Consider the following 18,591-nt stretch of genomic DNA (forward strand, 5'->3'; position numbering starts at 1 on the left):
AGTTTGTGAGAAGTGAATGTAAATGAATGGGAGTGTCTTGCATCAACAAGTCAAGCAGTAACCAGAACTAAGTAACAGTCCTGCCTGCAGTTTTATTGTGATAACACTCACTGTAAGGACATCACTACAGTATACCAACCCAAAAATGTTTGAACACAAACAACTTGTATGAAAACGAAGAAAACACAAAAAACATAATAGCATAAGGTAAGTAAACAATACTAAAAATGACTTTAGTCAAACAATGTTACAGAAATAAGCTGAGAATATGTTATTACTTCCAGTTGACAGTGGTTGTTTTACCATGACCTATTTTCATATGTACCTGTGCCTCCTGTTGCAATGGAAAAAAACGAACATTATCAGAAATAACACTACAAAAACATATACATTTTCATAAATAAAATTAAACCACTAATAAAATAAAGCATCTATAATGAAGGCAATCTTCAAAGAAAATATATGACCAGTAATTCATGCAGGCTACATTGGTAGTCATGCCAACAAAGTCTGAAACAGTCAGTCCGGATGAGGGAGAGGAAAATGGTGATCAGCATCTGATAGAATATTGTCATTAGCCCCATTTATACCTGCATCCTTTGTCCTGATCTTGTCCACATTCTGATTGTGCACACATTTTGAGACAGGTGTAGATAATCAAAAGACACATTGTGATCTGATTGTGATCAGATCATCCTGCCTACCTCCAGATGTAGTAAGACACACATTGTGTCTGGATATCTTACAAGTCTAGACAGATCTGGACAGAGAAACCATTTATATAATAATTATTCCGCCCTCTGAAAACATTGACAGGTGGGACCATTAACTGATTAGATCAACATGTCTTACAATAAATCAATATTATTTTGAAAGAATAGCTATGAAATCATTTGTATATAAAGGAAGGGACCAGAAAATCTGGTCACAATGCCGACACAGTGGGAAAGGTGACACCTAGACAGTCAAAGGTGACACCTGAATGCATTCAACCGTAATGTGTCGTACGTATTTAACCCAACCCCTCTGAATCAGAGAGGTGCAGGGGGCTGCCTTAACGTTCAAGGCGACTGGGGAGCAGTTGTTATTGTTGGTGCCTTGCTCAAGGGCAGAAAAGCAGATTTTCCCACTTTGCCAGCTCAGGGATTTGAAAAAGTGACCTTTCAGTTACTGGCCCAACGCTCTTAACCTCTAGGCTACCTGCTGCCCTGGACGAATAACAGACATTTTAAAACCACGTGTAGACACGTTTCTTGAAATGTTTGCACAATCAGAATGTAGACAAGATCAGGACAAAGGACCCATGTTAGCACCAGGTATAAAACAGGGATATAGAAATAGAATGAGAACTAATCTACGGAATTTATCAGCCCAGTCCGAGTTGCATCATATGCAACCATGTTCTGATTCCCCCTTTGGTTCCATAACAGGTTCCTAGCAGTATAGCTCTGGACAAATCTCCAGATACATCTCTCAACGGTTATCAAATCTGGTTTAGTGCTGAAAAACCTTTTTGTGGTTGTGTTGGCTTTTGGAATGTATGGGCTCATGCTATTGATTCTGAAGGATGATGTTGGCTCTCACTCTAAACAACCGAAAAGTGGAAAACAGCTCCATAGTTACTTGATTATGTAAAAAAAAATATATACAACCATAATCAAGACGAAACACTACTACTGCCTGCCATAGATGCCCATGTATGGGGCAGCTTGTGCTTTCCCCAACATGAGACCTTCATACCCAGCCAGTCTATTAGTCCAGTCAATAATAGACAAACTGATCGTGAGCTATGACAGAGTGGCAGGCAAGTAAATAACAAGGGGATGACAAACTGCACACATGCTCTGTCACAGAAGTGGCACAGTGTAATGTAATGACAGTCCTATAGTGATCATCCATGCAGGACAATTTGATCATTATAAGCAGTTCATCACTATAACCGCATTCACTATAAGCAGAGTGCACTATAACGTTTTTCTACCGTCTATCTGTAGTATCATAATGAGGTGTATGTTTTCACAGTAAACCTAAAATGGCACTAATGGTTGAAACAGGATGATATCCCCTGAACCATTAGTCCATGTAGTGTGTTACACTGGGTTGACGTCGTGGTTCTGGTTGAGATTGAGGTTGTGGTTGTGCAGGGCCTGGTTGCGGTGGTGTCGGTGCAGGTGGATGGAGTTGGCCTCGGGCAGGTCGATGGGTTCGAAAGTGTTGGATACGGCGGGCATGAACTGGCGGAAGATACTGACACTGCCATGCCAGAAGGTGGGCTGGGGCAGGCGGCCCGTGGGGGTCCAGGTACGGGTTGAGGGGTCGTAAGCTTCCACCACGTCAGACAGCTCAAACGTGTTGTCATAGCCACCAGACACGAAGAGACGACCGCCCAGGGCTGCCACACTGCCTCCTACATGGACCTGAAGAAGGTAAAAATGTTATTATCAGTTGAGAATATGCCAATCTTAAAACAAAACTTGTGTAGTCTGCAATTACAGATACACATGCATTACATATGTTGATAAGAAATACTATTGTCAAGGCTGATGGAAAAAGTGTGTCAAGCCATAAGTCTTAACACCTCGAGTGTGTTACATACCTGTGTCATGGGACTGATCTTGTCCCATCCATTCTTCTGAGGGTTATAGACGTCGACCTCTGCCGAGTCATCCCTAGAACGCAAGAATCTACAGTGAGAAATGTCACGCCTAGGCAAAATCATATACCATTCATCCTCCTTTTGTCTGTTTGCTGATGATAGGCAGTTTTTTAAACATTAGAACAGAATAATTAACCTGTATGTAATACCACATTATGTAGAGTTCATTTTTTTATCTCATCCAACTGTTATAAAGTTGATCCCATTGAGATTAAAAACATTTTTTATAAAGTGGCACATTCCTGTCCATATTCTCCTCACCTGACAAAGTATATGAGCCCATTGAGAGTGACCGTTTTGGGAGCGAAGGACCACGGCGGCAGCTCGCCACAGTTGACTAGGGTCCATCGATTGGCTTCCGAATCATAGCACTGGATGGCCATGTTATCCTCCCCAGTGGTGGTCATGGAGCCAATGGCGTAAAGGCGCCCCCTGCAGGGGGTGGTGGAACAGTTGTCCATGGCGTGCAGCATGGGGGGCAGGGCCTCCCAGCAGTCCAGCGCGTGGTCATAGCGCTCCGTGCTGTCTGGCGCCACCACGTACAGCTGGCCCTTGAGGACACAGGAACTGTGGTACTCCCGGGCTTTCAGCATGGGCGACACCTCGGTCCACTCATTGACGCTGGAGTTGTAGCGCCACACGCCGTCATAGAGTCGTGAACCGTCAGATCCTCCTAAGGACAGGAGAGAAGGGTGTCAGAGATGGAAGAGATCCACAAAAATACAAGTAGCTACAGTGCATTCGGAAAGTACTAAGACCCATTGATTTTTCCATATTTTGTTACGTTACAGCCTTGTGCTAAAATGAATTAAATAAAACATTTTCCTCAATCTACACACAATACCCCATGATGACAAAGTGAAAACAAGTCTTTAGAAATGTTTGCAAAAATAAATAAATGAATAACTTATTTACATAAGTATTCAGACACTTTGCTGTGAGACTCGAAATTGAGCTCAGGTGCATCCAGTTTCCATTGATCATCCTTGAGATGTTTCTACAACTAGGAGTCCACCTGTGGTAAATTCAATTGATTGAACATGATTTGGAAAGGCAGACACATGTATATATAAAAGGTCCAACAGTTGACAGTGCATGTCTGAAATGGAAGAAGTTTGGAACCATCAAGACTCTTCCTAGAGCTGGCCGCCCGGCCAAACTGAGCAATCCGGGGAGAAGAGCTTTGGTCAGGGAGGTGAACAAGAACCCGATAGTCACTCTGACAGATCTCCAGAGTTTCTCTGTGGAGATGAGAGAACCTTCCAGAAGGACAACCATCTCTGCAGCACTCTACCAGTCAGGACTTTATGGAAGCCACTCCATAGTAAAAAGGCACATGACAGCCCGCTTGGAGTTTGCCAAAAGGCACCTAAAGACTCTCAGACTATGAGAAACAAGATTCTCTGGTCTGATGAAACCAAGATTGACCCTTTGGCCTGAATGCCAAACGTCATATCACTACGTGACACCATCATTACAGTGAAGCATGGTGGTGGCATCATGCTGTGTGGATGTTTTCAGCGGCAGGGACTGGGAGACTAGGGGAAAGATGAACAGAGCAAAGTACAGAGAGAGATCCTTGAAGAAAACCTGCTCCAGTGCGCTCAGGACCTCAGACTGGGACGAGGGTTCACCTTCCAACAGGACAATGACCCTAAGCACACAGCCAAGACAACACATGAATGGCTTCGGGACAAGTCTCTGAATGTCCTTGAGTGGCCCAGCCAGAACCCGGACTTCAACCCGATCAAACATCTCTGGAGAGACCTGAAAATAGCTGTGCAGCGACGCTCCCCATCCAACCTGACAGAGCTTGAGAGAATCTGCAGAGAAGAATGTGAGAAACTCCCCAAATGCAGGTATGCCAAGCTTGTAGCATCATACCCAAAAAGACTTGAAGCTGTAATTGCTGCCTAAGGCGCTTTAACAAAGTACTGTGTAAAGGGTCTGGTGACCCATGTAAAATGGGATATTTTTAATTTTTTATATACATTTGCAAAAATGTCAAGTCTGTTTTTGCATCGTCATTATGGGGTATTGTGTGTAGATTGATGAGAAAAACGATTTAATCAATTTTAGAACAAGGCTGTAACGTCACAAAATGTGGAAAGAGTAATGGGGTCGGAATACTTTCCGAATGCACTGCGGTGCTTATTGAAAACCCTTTGCTGTTCGAGCAGAAATCCCCAAGAGGTCAACCTGACATGAGATCTGGGCATCAGCTTTATGCGGAAGTGGCCCTCCACAATATTTGCAGTTTTTTACATGATGAATAACTTGGAAACTGAATAACGATACGAGTCCACCAGACATCCCACCAGGGGTCTTTTCACAAATCCAGAACAAATTCAAGAAAGCGTACAGTATTATACAGAGCCATTATTGCATGAAACTCCGTTCCATCTCATATTTTTCAAATGACAGCAAACCTGGTTTCAAAAAACAGATAAAGCAACACCTCATGGCACAACAATTTGACCTAGATTTTTTGTGTGTATGTATGATAGTTTGTGTGTATGTATTGATATAGGCTACGTGTGACTTATTAAAAATTGATGTAGTTCTGTCCTTGAGCTGTTCTTGTCTATTAAAGTTCTGTATTATGTCATGTTTCATGTTTTGTGTGGACCCCAGGAAGAGCAGCTGCTGCTTTCGCAACAGCTAAATGGGGATATACAATTTCAATACTTTAATCAAATGCAATATCTTCTTTCAGTTTCCTGGCCATGTGCTGTACTCACATTCTGTGTCCGTATGTAGTTTCACCTTGTAGATGTAATGACAATATTGCCACAAGGACATTGAATCAAAGGTACCCTACTAAATCAACCTGTCAGCATGAAGACACCTTTCATAAAACCAGCCCATTCCCCAACCATGTGTTCTGTGCTGCAGCCATATGCGCCTTCTGCCAGCGATGGTACGGTATGAGAGCACTACTAATGATTTATGACCCCTATCACTGACCAGAATTACAGGCAGCGTTCGAGGGCCTGGGATATTTTCTCAGTGGAAACACTGTCTTTTCCTGAACCTGAAGGCCACTCGGTAATGATGATTGCCCCTCATTTAGACCTGGGTTCAAGTAGCCTACTATTTAAAATCACTTCCAATATGTTATCTGTGCTTGATTGAGCTTGTCTGGCTTAACAGACAAGCTCAAAATGGCAGTCCCAAAATGGCAAACCCTGCATGTCTAGCACTACAGGCAGCTTCAAATACATACTCAAAGTATAATACAGATTTCAAATTGTATTTGAACCAATGATGTACACTACCGTTCAAAGGTTTAGGGTTAGACTTAGAAATGTCATTGTTTTTTAAAGAAAAACGTTTATGTGTTTTATTCCCATAAAATAACATCAAATTGATCAGAAATACAGTGTAGACATTGTTAATGTTGTAAATGACTATTGTAGCTGGAAATGGCTGATTTTTAGATGGAATATAGGTGTACATAGGCCCATTATCAGAAACCATCACTCCTGTGTTCCAAATGGCACGTTGTGTTAGCTAATCCAAGTTTATAATTTTAAAATACTAATTGATCATTAGAAAACACTTTTGCAATTATGTTAGCATAGCTGAAAACTGTTGTCCTGATTAAAGAAGCAATAAAACTGGCCTTCTTTAGACTAGTTGAGTATCTGGAACATCAGCATTCGTGGGTTCGATTACAGGCTCAAAAATGTCCAGAAACAAAGAACTTTCTTCTGAAACTCATCAGTCTATTCTTGTTCTGAGAAATGAAGGCTATTCCATGCGAGAAATTGCCAAGAAACAGAAGACCTCGTACAATGATGTGTACTACTCCCTTCACAGAACAGAGCAAACTGTCTCTACCTAGACCAGAAAGAGGAGTGGGAGGCCCTGGTGCACAACTGAGCAAGAGGATAAGTACATTAGAGTGTCTAGTTTGAAAAACAGACACCTCTCACAAGTCCTCAACTGGCTGCTTCATTAAATAGTACCCGCAAAACACCAGTCTCAACGTCAACAGTGAAGAAGTGACTCCAGGATGCTGGCCTTGTAGGCAGAGTTCCTCTGTCCAGTGTCGGTGATATTTTGCCCATCTTATTTTTATTGGCCCGTCTGAGATATTGCTTTTTCTTTGCAACTCTGCCTAGAAGGCCAGCATCCTGGAGTCACTTCTTCACTGTTGACATTGAGACTGATGTTTTGCGGAGGAGTATTTCTGTCTGTAATAAAGCTCTTTTGTGGGGAAAAACTAATTCTGATAGGCTGGGCCTGGCTACCCACTTGAGAGCCAGGCCTACCCATGGCTGCACCCCTGCCCAGTCATGTGAAATCCATAGACTAGGGCCTAATTCATTTATTTCAATTAACTGATTTCCTTTCGTTGAAATTGTTGCATGTTGCGTTTATTTCTGTTCAGTATAATTTCAAAACGATGCATTAAGGTAATCATAGTATAAATGTGGAAAACTAAATGTAGACATTAATAACTGCATTTCTATATCTTCCAAAATACTTTTTACAATAGTGGGGGGGTGCCAAGATGGAGGAACAGTGGCTCTAAACAGTGTCAGTCATCTAGTGTATATATAAATATTTGATGTGAATCCAGATCTGTCTCTCAGTGATGAGCCCATGGACCACTGCTGCAGTCTTAGCAGGACACCATATCCCTCCCGCCTAGCTAACTTACCTCAATTCTCTTCTCTCTCACATAGAGCAAGAGTAGCTGGCTGCTGTGGTTTATTTATACTCACACTGCCTGCCTGCTATTTCATAAGATGCAAAATGGCTGGAAAGCTGCAGAGCATTCTGGTAACAGAGTGACTAAGACACCACACAGCAACGGTAACCACTTATGTACACTGCAGTCCATTGTAAAGTTAAACTCAATGTAGATTATAGCTGGATACAATGTGTTTAAACATATAGCCTGTGTTACATCTTAAAGATGTTATGCTGCTTTATCCAGTAAAATCAAACTCCAATACCTTTTATACTTTGTCACATGTAAAACTACTTATTACCCTTCATAAATCCATTATAAAGTATACCTCAATGATAAGTGTTACCAAAACATAAATAGTGTGTGCAAGAGTGTACAGTATGTCAAGGCATTGTCAACTTACCTGTGACATACATATCGTTGCCCAGGGCAGCTATACTGTAGCCCCCTCCCAGGTGATCAGGGAACTCAGCAAGATAGCGCCACTGTCCAGTCTGAGGGTTGTAACAGTCCACAGTGACCAGCTCGTCGCAGTCCTGGTCACAGCCTCCCACCACCACCAGGATCTCAGCCAGTCCGGTTGAGGGCCGTGGCCGCATGCGTTGGCAGGGTCTGTCGTGGCGGTCGTACTCACACGACTGGAAGCTCCGGGCCTCGCTCACCATTCTCAGGCAGGAGGGGGAGAGGTAGACCAGTGGGTCGCTCTCCACGTGGGCGAGTAGATAAAACCGGCGCACGAAGGGTAGTCTGACCTGCTGCAGCAGCTCGGGCCAATAGTGGAGCCGCCTCTGTAGGTCTGCTTTGATCCAGCGCACCGCAATCTGATAGGCCGTCTCCTCCTTGTCCACACACAGCGCGTCGTCCGACACAAACTCCAGCAAACGTTTCCAGGGCAACCGCTCAAAGTCCTTGCCTTTGGCCAGATCCACAATGTTCTTGAGGACAAAGCGGCGTGCGCTGACGGCTAGATCGCGGCAAGCGTAGGCCTCGGCAAAGTCCTGGATCTCCAGGCAGTTGGAGACGTCTAACCTCTGCTCAAGGAAGGCACAGCAGGCCTCTTTGACCGAGGGGAACTGGAACAGGTCGGCAGTCTTCAGCAGAAGATCTACATTATCCTGGGTGACTGTGACTCGGCCCGTATAACAGAAGTCCACCAGCAGGCCCAGCAGTTCAGCAGACACCTCGTGAAGGACCACACGGTCCATGGCGCTCTCTCTCAATGTCCCGGCGAACATGGCCCTGAAGTAGGTGCTGGCTGCGGCCAACACGGTGCGGTGGCAGTGGAACTCCTGGCCCTCGGCGCACAGAGTGATGTCGAAGAACTTGCGCTCAGCACGGAGCTCGTGGATCCCCCGGAGAAGGTTGAAGGCGTGGGCCGTGTCGAAGAAGGGCAGCGTGGACGGCTGCGTCTGGATCACTGGCTTCTCAGATATCACTCCTCCCTCTAACCCCCCTCTGTTCATCACCCCTCCCTCCATCTCTCTGTTTGGATATCTCAAAGAGGTTGTACTCAGAAGACTGGGTTAATCTGAAAAACAGAAACAGCATTATCATTTCTCTTACAATCACTTCTAAACGGGTTCACAGATTCAGATTCACTCACTGTACCATAACTCTTAATACATATCCTACAAACCAAAAACACAGTAAATAAGCAACACTGTAAAAATTCAACAGAGTTAGCGTTAGCAAGGCAAGCTACTTACAGAAACCGGTTGTATTTTCAACACAAATAACAACCAGCTAAATTACAGTAAAATAAACGATGAGGATCCCCCTGCCTGATGAGACCTACTGGGCAAATTAAAACAGGAAAACAACACTGTGAAAAAACAGTTGCCTGTGTTCTAGAAGGTACCACTGCAATTTGGACAGCTCCAGTGACTATGAGCAGCTCCCTGTCCGTGTTTAAGAAAGAGAGCTCTGGGTCTATAAATACACCAACAGTCAGTGTCCATTTCCACTGTGTGGGGAGGGGTGTGTGTGTGTGTGTGGAGTACGCCTAATACGTTGTGGATTACCTCAACTCCCATATCTCTGTCTGCCTAACGTACATCCTCCTATCAGCCCCCCCGAAGTTAGTTGTCAAACTAGAGCCTGCCACTGGCCTGCTGACAGTCACCCTCAGACCCAAACATTGCACTTCCTGTCATAACACCCACAAATCAGCTTGTTAAAAACTCCGGACAGACTAAAGCTACCATGTGTTCTAACCAGGCCAAACCCAAGAAATACCTACTTGACAAAAAGAAAGTCTCACTGTTCTCTGAAAACTGTTGTAAAACTATTAATCACCTAGCATGCCGCAACATAAGGAGAGCTCCCTGGTTTCGCACTGAAAAGTTATAACAAGTCTGCTCTAATAAGGAGAACATCCATGACAAGGAGGGAGTCTCAAAAGAAAATGTTACAACGTTTTAGGAGCTGGTTTAAAACTGTGAGTCACTGTGTCATGTCACAAGATTCACACATTTAAATAGAAGCCCCTGGATTCTTACTGGAAAGTTATTTCTTGCTAATGTTGCCTTTAAATCTGTAACCTTCTAGACTTAGCCTATTTCTAAGACGATTATCAGGTCAAATTGTACAATTCATATTGAACATCGACACGGAAGTTGACTCATCATCAATGCTATTCTACATGTTATGTCATTGGGGAGCTTCAACAACAACCAGTCATCTGAAGGTTCAGTAAAACCTTCATGGCTATTAGTATCCAACATGATTCCAGGTGGGATACCAGGAAAATCATGCCTACTTAAAATACACAGGTCTTTACAGAGTTGAGCTTCATAAAGGCCTTCCATTGCAAAAAAACAAAAGACGCAGTGCGTAGAACCTCAGCGGAGCACACAGCTCACATTCCACACCAGGATTCAACAATGCAGCCAGCCGTCAGTCGGTGAGCCCTGAACCAACTCCCAACTTTTTTTTTAACATTCTGAGAACGGAAGTAAACATTTTGCCAGTTCTGAGAACGTACATTTTTAGTTTGCAGGGAGGTTCTGGGAACATTTTACTATGGTTCCTTGAAAGTTTCCCTGGCAGGTTATTTGAATGTTCTAAGAACAGAAATTATAGGTTATTTGAAGGTAATTCAATAATGTTCTGAGAACATATTATTTCAATAAGACTTTTAATAACACTACTAGCTTAGTTTGGGTTAACTGTTTTGAACTTCAAGCACAGATACTGTAGGACACATGGAAATTAATTTGCTTAGACATTAATCATGTGAACAGTTTTTTTGATTGTGACACGGTACCAGTGAGATTCAAACCTATGATTTTCTGTTCTCTATCCCTGGAATTAGTCTGGTAAAGTAATGAAATGTCAAGAAAATAAAGTTGTTTTGTTTACGTTCCTTAAAACTTCTTATGGCTCCTTAACTCCTTAAAACCGTTAACGGGATCGATATGACAACAGCCAGTGAAAGTGCAGGGCGCCAAATTTAAACAACATAAATCTCATAATTAAAATTCCTCAAACATACATGTGTCTTATACCATTTTAAAGGTAATCTTGTTGTCAATCCCACCAAAGTGTCCGATTTCAAATAGGCTTTACAGCGAAAGCACCACAAACGATTATGTTAGGTCACCGCAAAATCACAGAAAAACACAGCCAATTTTCCAGCCAAAGATAGGAGTCACAAAAAGCAGAAATAGAGATAAAATTAATCACTAACCTTTGATGATCTTCATCAGATGACACTCATAGGACTTCATGTTACACAATACATATATGTTTTGTTCGATAAAGTTCATATTTATATCCAAAAACCTCAGTTTACATTGGCGCCATGTTCAGAAATGCCTCCAAAATATTGCAGAGAGCCACGTCAAATAACATAAATACTAATCATAGACTTTGATGAAAGATACATGTTTTACATAGAATTAAAGATACACTTGTTCTTAATGCAACCGCTGTGTCAGATTTCAAAAAGCTTTACGGCAAAAGCACAATATTCAATAATCTGAGAACAGCGTTCAGTCACAAAAGGAAGCCATATAGTTACCCGCCAAATTGTGCAGTCAACAAAACTCATAAAAAGCATTATAAATCTTCACTTACCTTTGCTGATCTTCGTCGGAATGCACTCCCAGGACTCCCACTTCCACAAGAAATGTTTGTTTTGTTTGGTAATGTCCATCAATTATGTCCAAATAGCTATTTTTGTTAGCGTGTTTGGTAAACAAATCCAAAGTCAGGAAGCGCGTTCACTAAAAGCAGACGAAATGTCAAAAGGTTCCGTAACAGTCAATAGAAACATGTCAAACGATGTATCGAATCAATCTTTAGAATGTTTTTAACATAAATCCTCAATAATGTTCCAACCGGAGAATTACGTTGACTTCAGATGTGCGATGGAACAGAGCTCCCTCTCATGTGAACGTGCATGGTCAGAGCATGGTCACCTCATGGCAGACCTGACTAATTCCTGTCTCCTTCGGTCCCACTTCACAGTAGAGGCATCAGACAAGGTTCTACAGACTGTTGACATCTAGTGGAAGCCGTAGGAAGTGCAAAGTCATCCATATCCCACTGTGTATTCAATAGGGGCTGGGTTGAAAATCGACCAACCTCAGATTTCCCACTTCCTGTTTGGATTTTTTCTCAGGTTTTTGCCTGCCATATGAGTTCTGTTATACTCACAGACATCATTCAAACAGTTTTAGAAACTTCAGAGTATTTTCTATCCAATGCTAATAATAATATGCATATATTAGCAACTGGGACTGAGGAGCAGGCAGTTTACTATGGGCACCTTTCATCCAAGCTACTCAATACTGCACCTGCAGCCATAAGAAGTTAAATGTGCTGAGAATGTTCAAAAGCCAAGCAACTATCCTGCACCATTCTCAGAAAGTTGTGGGAAGGTTGAATGCAAAATAAACATATGACAACCACGCTCTCACCAAGCTCTAAGAAATATATGGTTCTCAGAACGTTATGTGCTAGCTGGGTACTCTGTAACTGTACATGAACAACACTGTTTTTTGACAAACATACATGTTAGAACTATATCTGTGGGACACATAGAGAGTAGGTTAAGTGATTTCCAAAGACCCGAGAGGGGTATTAAGCAATTTACGAGTAGTGTTTACCAACCTAGAATAGCAGAGTGAAAGCGATAGCCTTCACTCAGAGCGAGAGAGAGAGCAGAGGTGGGTGGAAGGAAAGAGCAGAGGTCGGTGGACTAACTTGCTGGTACGTCAGGACCAGGAGAAGAATACAGAGAAAGTATTGTGACCATCAGGCACCATGTGACTAGAACCTACCCACCAACCCACACAGGAAGCATTTTATGTTTATTGGCAAACGTGGACGATACATGCCACCACCCTCACCACGTTTCATAACAGTAGTGGCCTGTGTGGCTGGCCCAGGAACTAGGAACTTGAATCATGCTCTATAGTTAGGGGGTTTCACCAAGGAGGTCATACTTCCTAAGATAGGGCCAACACAGTCAGTCACAGTCAGTCATAGTTCTCAATAAAAAGCCAGTCGTCATCTAATAAGTTGCTGGACTATTTTTCTTGGGTGGAAATGGGGAATGGCTGATGAGCTAAGCTTGGTAATATAGTGGTAATAGATGAATTGCTAGGTGTCATTTCCTTCTAAATACACTTGTTGACACCAATGACTGTAGGGTTGACAGTTCAAAATACCAAGAGGTAAATGTCAGACCACATGGTAACAAACAATTTGTTAAGAACATAGAAGAACAAGGCCTCACTTTCAGCCTGAAAGTCTTCTTTAGGTTATTTTTCTAGAAACATAATATGGCACACATCCTGAAGCCGCAGAGTGAAACCCTAAACAAAATGTTTTTAAAAAATCCTCCCCAGTGATCCTGGAAAGAAGTACATTGATCTCCATGAATGTGTGCCTACAGCCAAAAGAGTCATTATGTTATGAAGTATGGTTTCAGAAAGTCTTCGAATCCAGCTATGAAATGTTTATTTGGAAGCTAGGCCTATTCTGTGTACATGGTTGGGGTAAATAAAAACCAGACTGAACTGTTTTCCTTCCAGTGGGTCCAACTTCACTATTCAGCCAAAACAACAACATATTCTGTTGGCCCCCTGCTGGTAGGCCCTGGTAAACACCAAAGAAGCAAAATCCTATACCTAATTACTCTCAGTTCAAAAGCAACACCAAAACTATGGTTCCGTAAAGTGCCTAGTCATCACTTAACCTAGCTATAAATAATATAAAAAAAGAAAGAACAGTGATTAGAAACCCAGGATACATTTGAAAAAGTACTAGCCACCAGCAGGCCAATATAAGCCTGGTCGCAGATCTGTTAGTGCTCTCTAATTGCCACATCATATGGTTTGGCAAGACAGCACTAACCGAGCTAGGACCAGGCTAATATTGCACCTGGTAGGTAAATGTCCATGACAACACAGATGCTGCAGGGCCTGCATACTAGGGGCCTGGAGAACCAACAGAGTGGAGCGAGCTAAAGCGCCGGGTTCTCCACAGCTGATCCCCGTGCAGCCTGGCTTTAAAAAGAAAACAAACCCAGTCAAGCACTTTTCACATTCCATCTGGAGAGAAGAGGGACAGTTTGAGCCCTGAATGTGGTGGGGCTACTTAGATAAGAGTAACACTGGGTGGAGTGGTGGAGGTGGAGGGCAAAGCCTTGTATGCTGACTGATAGCACATTGTCTTTGCTCACCAACCTATAACCTTAAAGTACTTTTCCATAAAAGGTGAGTTCATGTTCTATTTGTCACATGCACAAGTACAGTGAAATGCGTAACTGGCAAGCCGTACCCAACAGTGCAGTATTCAATATCAAAAAAGTATAACTAATAACAAAATATAATTAATAAAAAAACACATGAAATAAGAGAGAAGCTACAGTATATACAGGGTCTGTATATACCAGAACCAAATTTACAATGTGCAGGGATACTAGAGTATTGAGGTAGATATAGGCAGGGATTAGGAGACTGGTAGCAGGATAAATAATAATAAATAGTATGGCAGCAGCATAAGTGGTGGGTGTGTGCGTGGTGAGATTGTGTAGGTACAGTGGGGAGAACAAGTATTGGATACACTGCCGATTTTGCAGCTTTTCCTACTTACAAAGCATGTAGAGGTCTGTAATTTTTTAATCATAGGTACACTCCAACTGTGAGAGACGGAATCTAAAACAAAAATCCAGAAAATCAACCAACCCAAATCCATAGTAAAAGCCAAATCCATGCAAGTGTTTCAATTTATGATACAAAGAAATGTATCAAGACTACATTACTACAATATCATAAACCCCATGGCATTAATCTTTTTTTCCCCTTTCTAGCAGTAAAGACAGTAGGCCCAGAGGTATCACGCCCATAGGGGGCACAGAGGCACATGCCCAATCAGATTTGTCCTGTTAAATAAAATAAACATTTGTTTCTTTATTATGACTTTTTTTTTCTCTCTATGAAATACTAGCTTCTAGTCACATAGCAATTTTATGAAGTTGGCTTTAGCTAGCCCAGATAGGTTCCCAATCTCATAACCAGCTACCAAGAAACCATTTCAGGCTATCAATCAGGTTAGAGTAGCTAACTTGTTAGCCTCTTTTAGAATTTGAGAGTGAAATACTTACACACTTGTCTCTAACATATAGGCTCAACATTCACGAACAGTCCCATTACAAGTCAGAATGTTGAACAAACTTCATTTAAACTTACTTTACCTGTTGTCCGACAATTTTGACTCTATGTCGGAGGTAATCTGATACAAAATATCTACAGGGAAGTGTTATCAACCCAACCTTCAGTATGCTGGTCTGTATATTGGTTTGTATTTTCAATATTGATGCAATTCGCACGTGACAAACACTTGCACAATATGGCCGAGCCTAACCAAACCACAGACCGAACGGCAAACACTTCCATCTGATTGCGAGGAAACGTGCTTCGGTCGACTACGTTCGGTTACATTCGGCTATTGTTAACATATACTCTTTACAGACAGACATTACAGTATGTTGCTTGTAAAAATACAAGGCTATGTTTTTTAGGGCCCAATTCTTAACAGTCCCATTTTTACCACATTCTTGCCGGGATAAGCCTTTTATATGTCCCGTGCACATGCCAGCAAGTTCAGGAATGGGAGTAGGCGTGGGCCGATGTAGGTGAACATCTATTTGAATAAATCCATTGAATATACACCGTCACAAGGAAATACATTTTTTTATTATTTTTAGGCAGGTCCTAAGAACATTATATTTATTTCCAAAAGAATAGAATGGGATATTTTGAGATGAATTATGTTACTGGTCTGTGCCCCATGCACATAAAATCAAAAGTTATTATGTTCATTAAACAGACAAGACAGTCTACCCTGATCACAGTCACACACACAGCATTTAATAGTGGGCTATATTATATAATGAAATATAACAGAGTAAAATACAAATGTTTTTCCCAAACAACTTGCGTCATGGCAACGTGTGGAACCGCTGTCATATAAAAAGTGATATTTGGAAACAGCCCAAGGCAAGCCCATGTTCTTTGAGCCACATTTCATCTCTTTCCTACTCTCTTAACGGCAGGTAGCCTAGTGGTTAGAGTGTCGGGCCAGTAACCGTAAGGTTGCTGGGTCAAATCCCTGAGCTGACAAGGTAAAAATCTGTCGTTCTGCCTCTGAACAAGGCAGCTAACCCACTATTCCCTGATAGGCTGTCATTGTAAATAAGAATTTGCTCTTAACTGACTTGCCTAGTTAAATAAAGGTTAAATAAATGTTTTTAAATGATACTCTCACTCTGCTTTGTTAGGGAGCAAGCGTAGGGTTGAGAGTCCTTCATCATGATACCGAAGGAAAATAATATCAATCTATATTTTAAAAAGCATGTGAGTCTGGTTTTCATATTTCACAACCTCTGCAGGCTTTTGGAGTTGCCTTTACGCGATCAAGTAAAATAATAGGCCTTCCGTGCATGTGGTGGGCTATGCGAAGAGATGGATGAAGTAACATGCCTAGCAACCATTAAGAGCTTAAGAGCGTAGTGCATGCCAATTAAGCATTAAGGCTGCATTTCATACTAAACCGTAGGCAGAACTTTACCGCAATAATGACTAGATCGGTTGGCGGAAATAAAAGTAAAGGCGTTTGTCTCCGGCAATACCTTTCATTTATAAAGAAAAGTTGAAAAAAAGTTGGCGGGATGCTAAAGCTGGCGGAACAACGTCTTGGTTTGAAAGGCGTAATATTGTGCACCAGGTGCAATGCGTCAAGAGATTGAAAATACAGGCGACAGAAGCTACCGGCGTCACAAAAAGTTGGGTAAACAACACTTTCCTGTGGATAGCCTATCTCCACCTACCGCCAATAAGAATGATGTTATTCAACATTCTGGCTTGTAGAGACTATAGCATCTTTTGTAAGGCGACTTCAGTCAGACTGAAAATCCATGGAGTAACCACGGTAACAGTCTGAACTTTAGGCAACTACCTTGTCTAACTATCTTAGCTGGCTTGCCTGCAGGAACGGTTGGTAGACTTTAGAAAAGCAAGCAATAACTAAACGCTGGGGTCGCGTTAAGAGTTCAGAAATCTGCATTTTCAAAACTCAGACCTTCAAAAAACAAATGGTGTTTTAAACCATTTCTCCTGTGTTTTATATTGAAAGTCAAAAGAAAAAAATGCTTGCTTCAATAGTGATCATGGGCGTGCAACTATAGTTTTCATTCACAGATAATACATTAGTAGAACACATTCGGCTGAAAATAGCTTCATTTTCATCAGATGACAACAGAAGTGCAACGCTATTGGCTAGCAGCACACATGAGCTAACAATGAAAAGGTAAGGTATCTTTTGCAAAAACGATGCACATTTTCTAATGTTTATCCTAGAAAGAATGTAGCCAGCTACATTTCCTAGTGTTTTGGTTGAAATCAATCTTGCATTTTACCAAAGAAATGCAGGCTACACTGAGAGAAAAGTAGCTACACATCAATCAGAGCTCTGTCTGCTGATAGAATGCCTGATGGTGAATTCTCAGAGTGGAGAAGTGTAACTGAAACACAAAATGAGTCTGATGCCGAGCAGAAATTACAATAAGAAGAATATTGTATAGGATATTTCTTGTGTTTTATATTTTTTTGTGTGTGAAAAACGCAGAATTGTTTTAACGCGAACCCTGCTAAATGTAACTTTACTGAAAAACAATGAAACTCCTTTAAATCTTTTACCCAGATTTTAGCAGAGATGCAGATACGCATATTTAGTTTCTTTAAAAATATAACCAGCCAGGAGGATACAGACATAGAATTGGGCATGCTGATTATTGCTCTACATTGCAAGAAAAAGCTGTTTCGGGTGTTTGAATGGAAAATTATCAAATTTATGGACGGGGGCTACCACACAGGTATTCACTTTGTGCCCCCTCCGATTTTTGGGGTGCATGTCACCCGAGTAGGCCTAATCCGCATAAGATTCTGTTCATTATAAACAAGGAAAACTATTAAAAGATTGACAGGTATTCTACGAGTTACCAGTGTCTTTGTTTATGCGATTATAACAGCATATACTACCTCCTATATCATGTAGAAGTCCATTATTATTTAATGTCAATATACTGTCCAATCACGACGGTCTCCTTTCCATCGAGGAAAAACAAAACCTTCTTCGCAGACATAAAATATATACATCATTAAGTAAATACACTTACCAAATGTAACGTATTCTAGTCAACGAATGGGTTATAGTTTTAAAAGCTTTACATTTGTTTACATTTCCTATCTGAAAATAAACTTTGATGTTGCTTCTCTTCTCCAGTTATCTGCGCCATGATTCTGCGTCGTGTGAAGAATTGGGACAGTCACAGATTATCCATTATATTTCCCAGATATTCTAGTGGCCGCTCTAACCATGAAAATAAATGTCTTAAAAAATGGAAGGCAGGAGGCAAGATCAGGTGGGATCATTCTAGCCAATGAGAGGGCAGAAGCATGTGAACAAGTACAACTGTTTCCACTGGTTACCAAAGCCACAAAGTCAAAATTGGCTATATCGGAAGGTGTTTTTTTTTGTGTGTGTTTTTTCGTCTTCATTTAAAGTTAGGGTTAGGCATAGGGTCAGCAGCGTGATACATGTTAGGAAGATAACTTTGTGGCTATGGTAAATAGTGACGACCAGGCATAACTCACAAATAAAGTGTTTTTTCTCTAAATGACCGGGATGTCACCTCTCCTACTTATATCAGTACACTCGTAAC

The 18,591-nt window shown here is 41.7% G+C and overlaps 1 protein-coding gene across 2 annotated transcripts; it reads right to left on the reverse strand.

Moving 5' to 3' along the window:
• Positions 1 to 42: 42 nt before the first annotated feature.
• klhl21 (kelch-like family member 21) lies at positions 43 to 18,202 on the reverse strand. Of its 2 annotated transcripts, none has more exons than XM_039010615.1 (5): positions 18,046 to 18,202; positions 7,762 to 8,886; positions 2,918 to 3,329; positions 2,597 to 2,669; positions 43 to 2,417 (listed from the first exon to the last, which is right to left on the reverse strand). In XM_039010615.1, the coding sequence occupies exons 2-5, from the start codon at positions 8,834 to 8,836 to the stop codon at positions 2,091 to 2,093; spliced, it is 1,887 nt and encodes a 628-aa protein (XP_038866543.1). In that variant the 5' UTR covers positions 8,837 to 8,886; positions 18,046 to 18,202; the 3' UTR covers positions 43 to 2,090. The 2 variants fall into 2 exon arrangements, with proteins under 2 accessions (XP_038866543.1, XP_038866544.1); XM_039010616.1 differs by lacking the exon at positions 18,046 to 18,202 and adding an exon at positions 9,065 to 9,266.
• Between the last annotated feature and the right edge of the window lie 389 nt (positions 18,203 to 18,591).

Source organism: Salvelinus namaycush, chromosome 16 (assembly GCF_016432855.1).
Source record: "Salvelinus namaycush isolate Seneca chromosome 16, SaNama_1.0, whole genome shotgun sequence".
Taxonomy (NCBI): domain Eukaryota; kingdom Metazoa; phylum Chordata; class Actinopteri; order Salmoniformes; family Salmonidae; genus Salvelinus; species Salvelinus namaycush.

Bases quoted from the DNA above. Each gene is read 5' to 3' on its own strand.
- klhl21 (XM_039010615.1), bottom strand. From the start codon at position 8,836: ATGGAGGGAGGGGTGATGAACAGAGGGGGGTTAGAGGGAGGAGTGATA. The intron at 3,330-7,761 runs GTAAGTTGACAA...TCCTGTCCTTAG, and splicing joins CAACGATATGTATGTCACAG to GAGGATCTGACGGTTCACGA. The intron at 2,418-2,596 runs GTATGTAACACA...TACCTTCTTCAG, and splicing joins AGATCAGTCCCATGACACAG to GTCCATGTAGGAGGCAGTGT.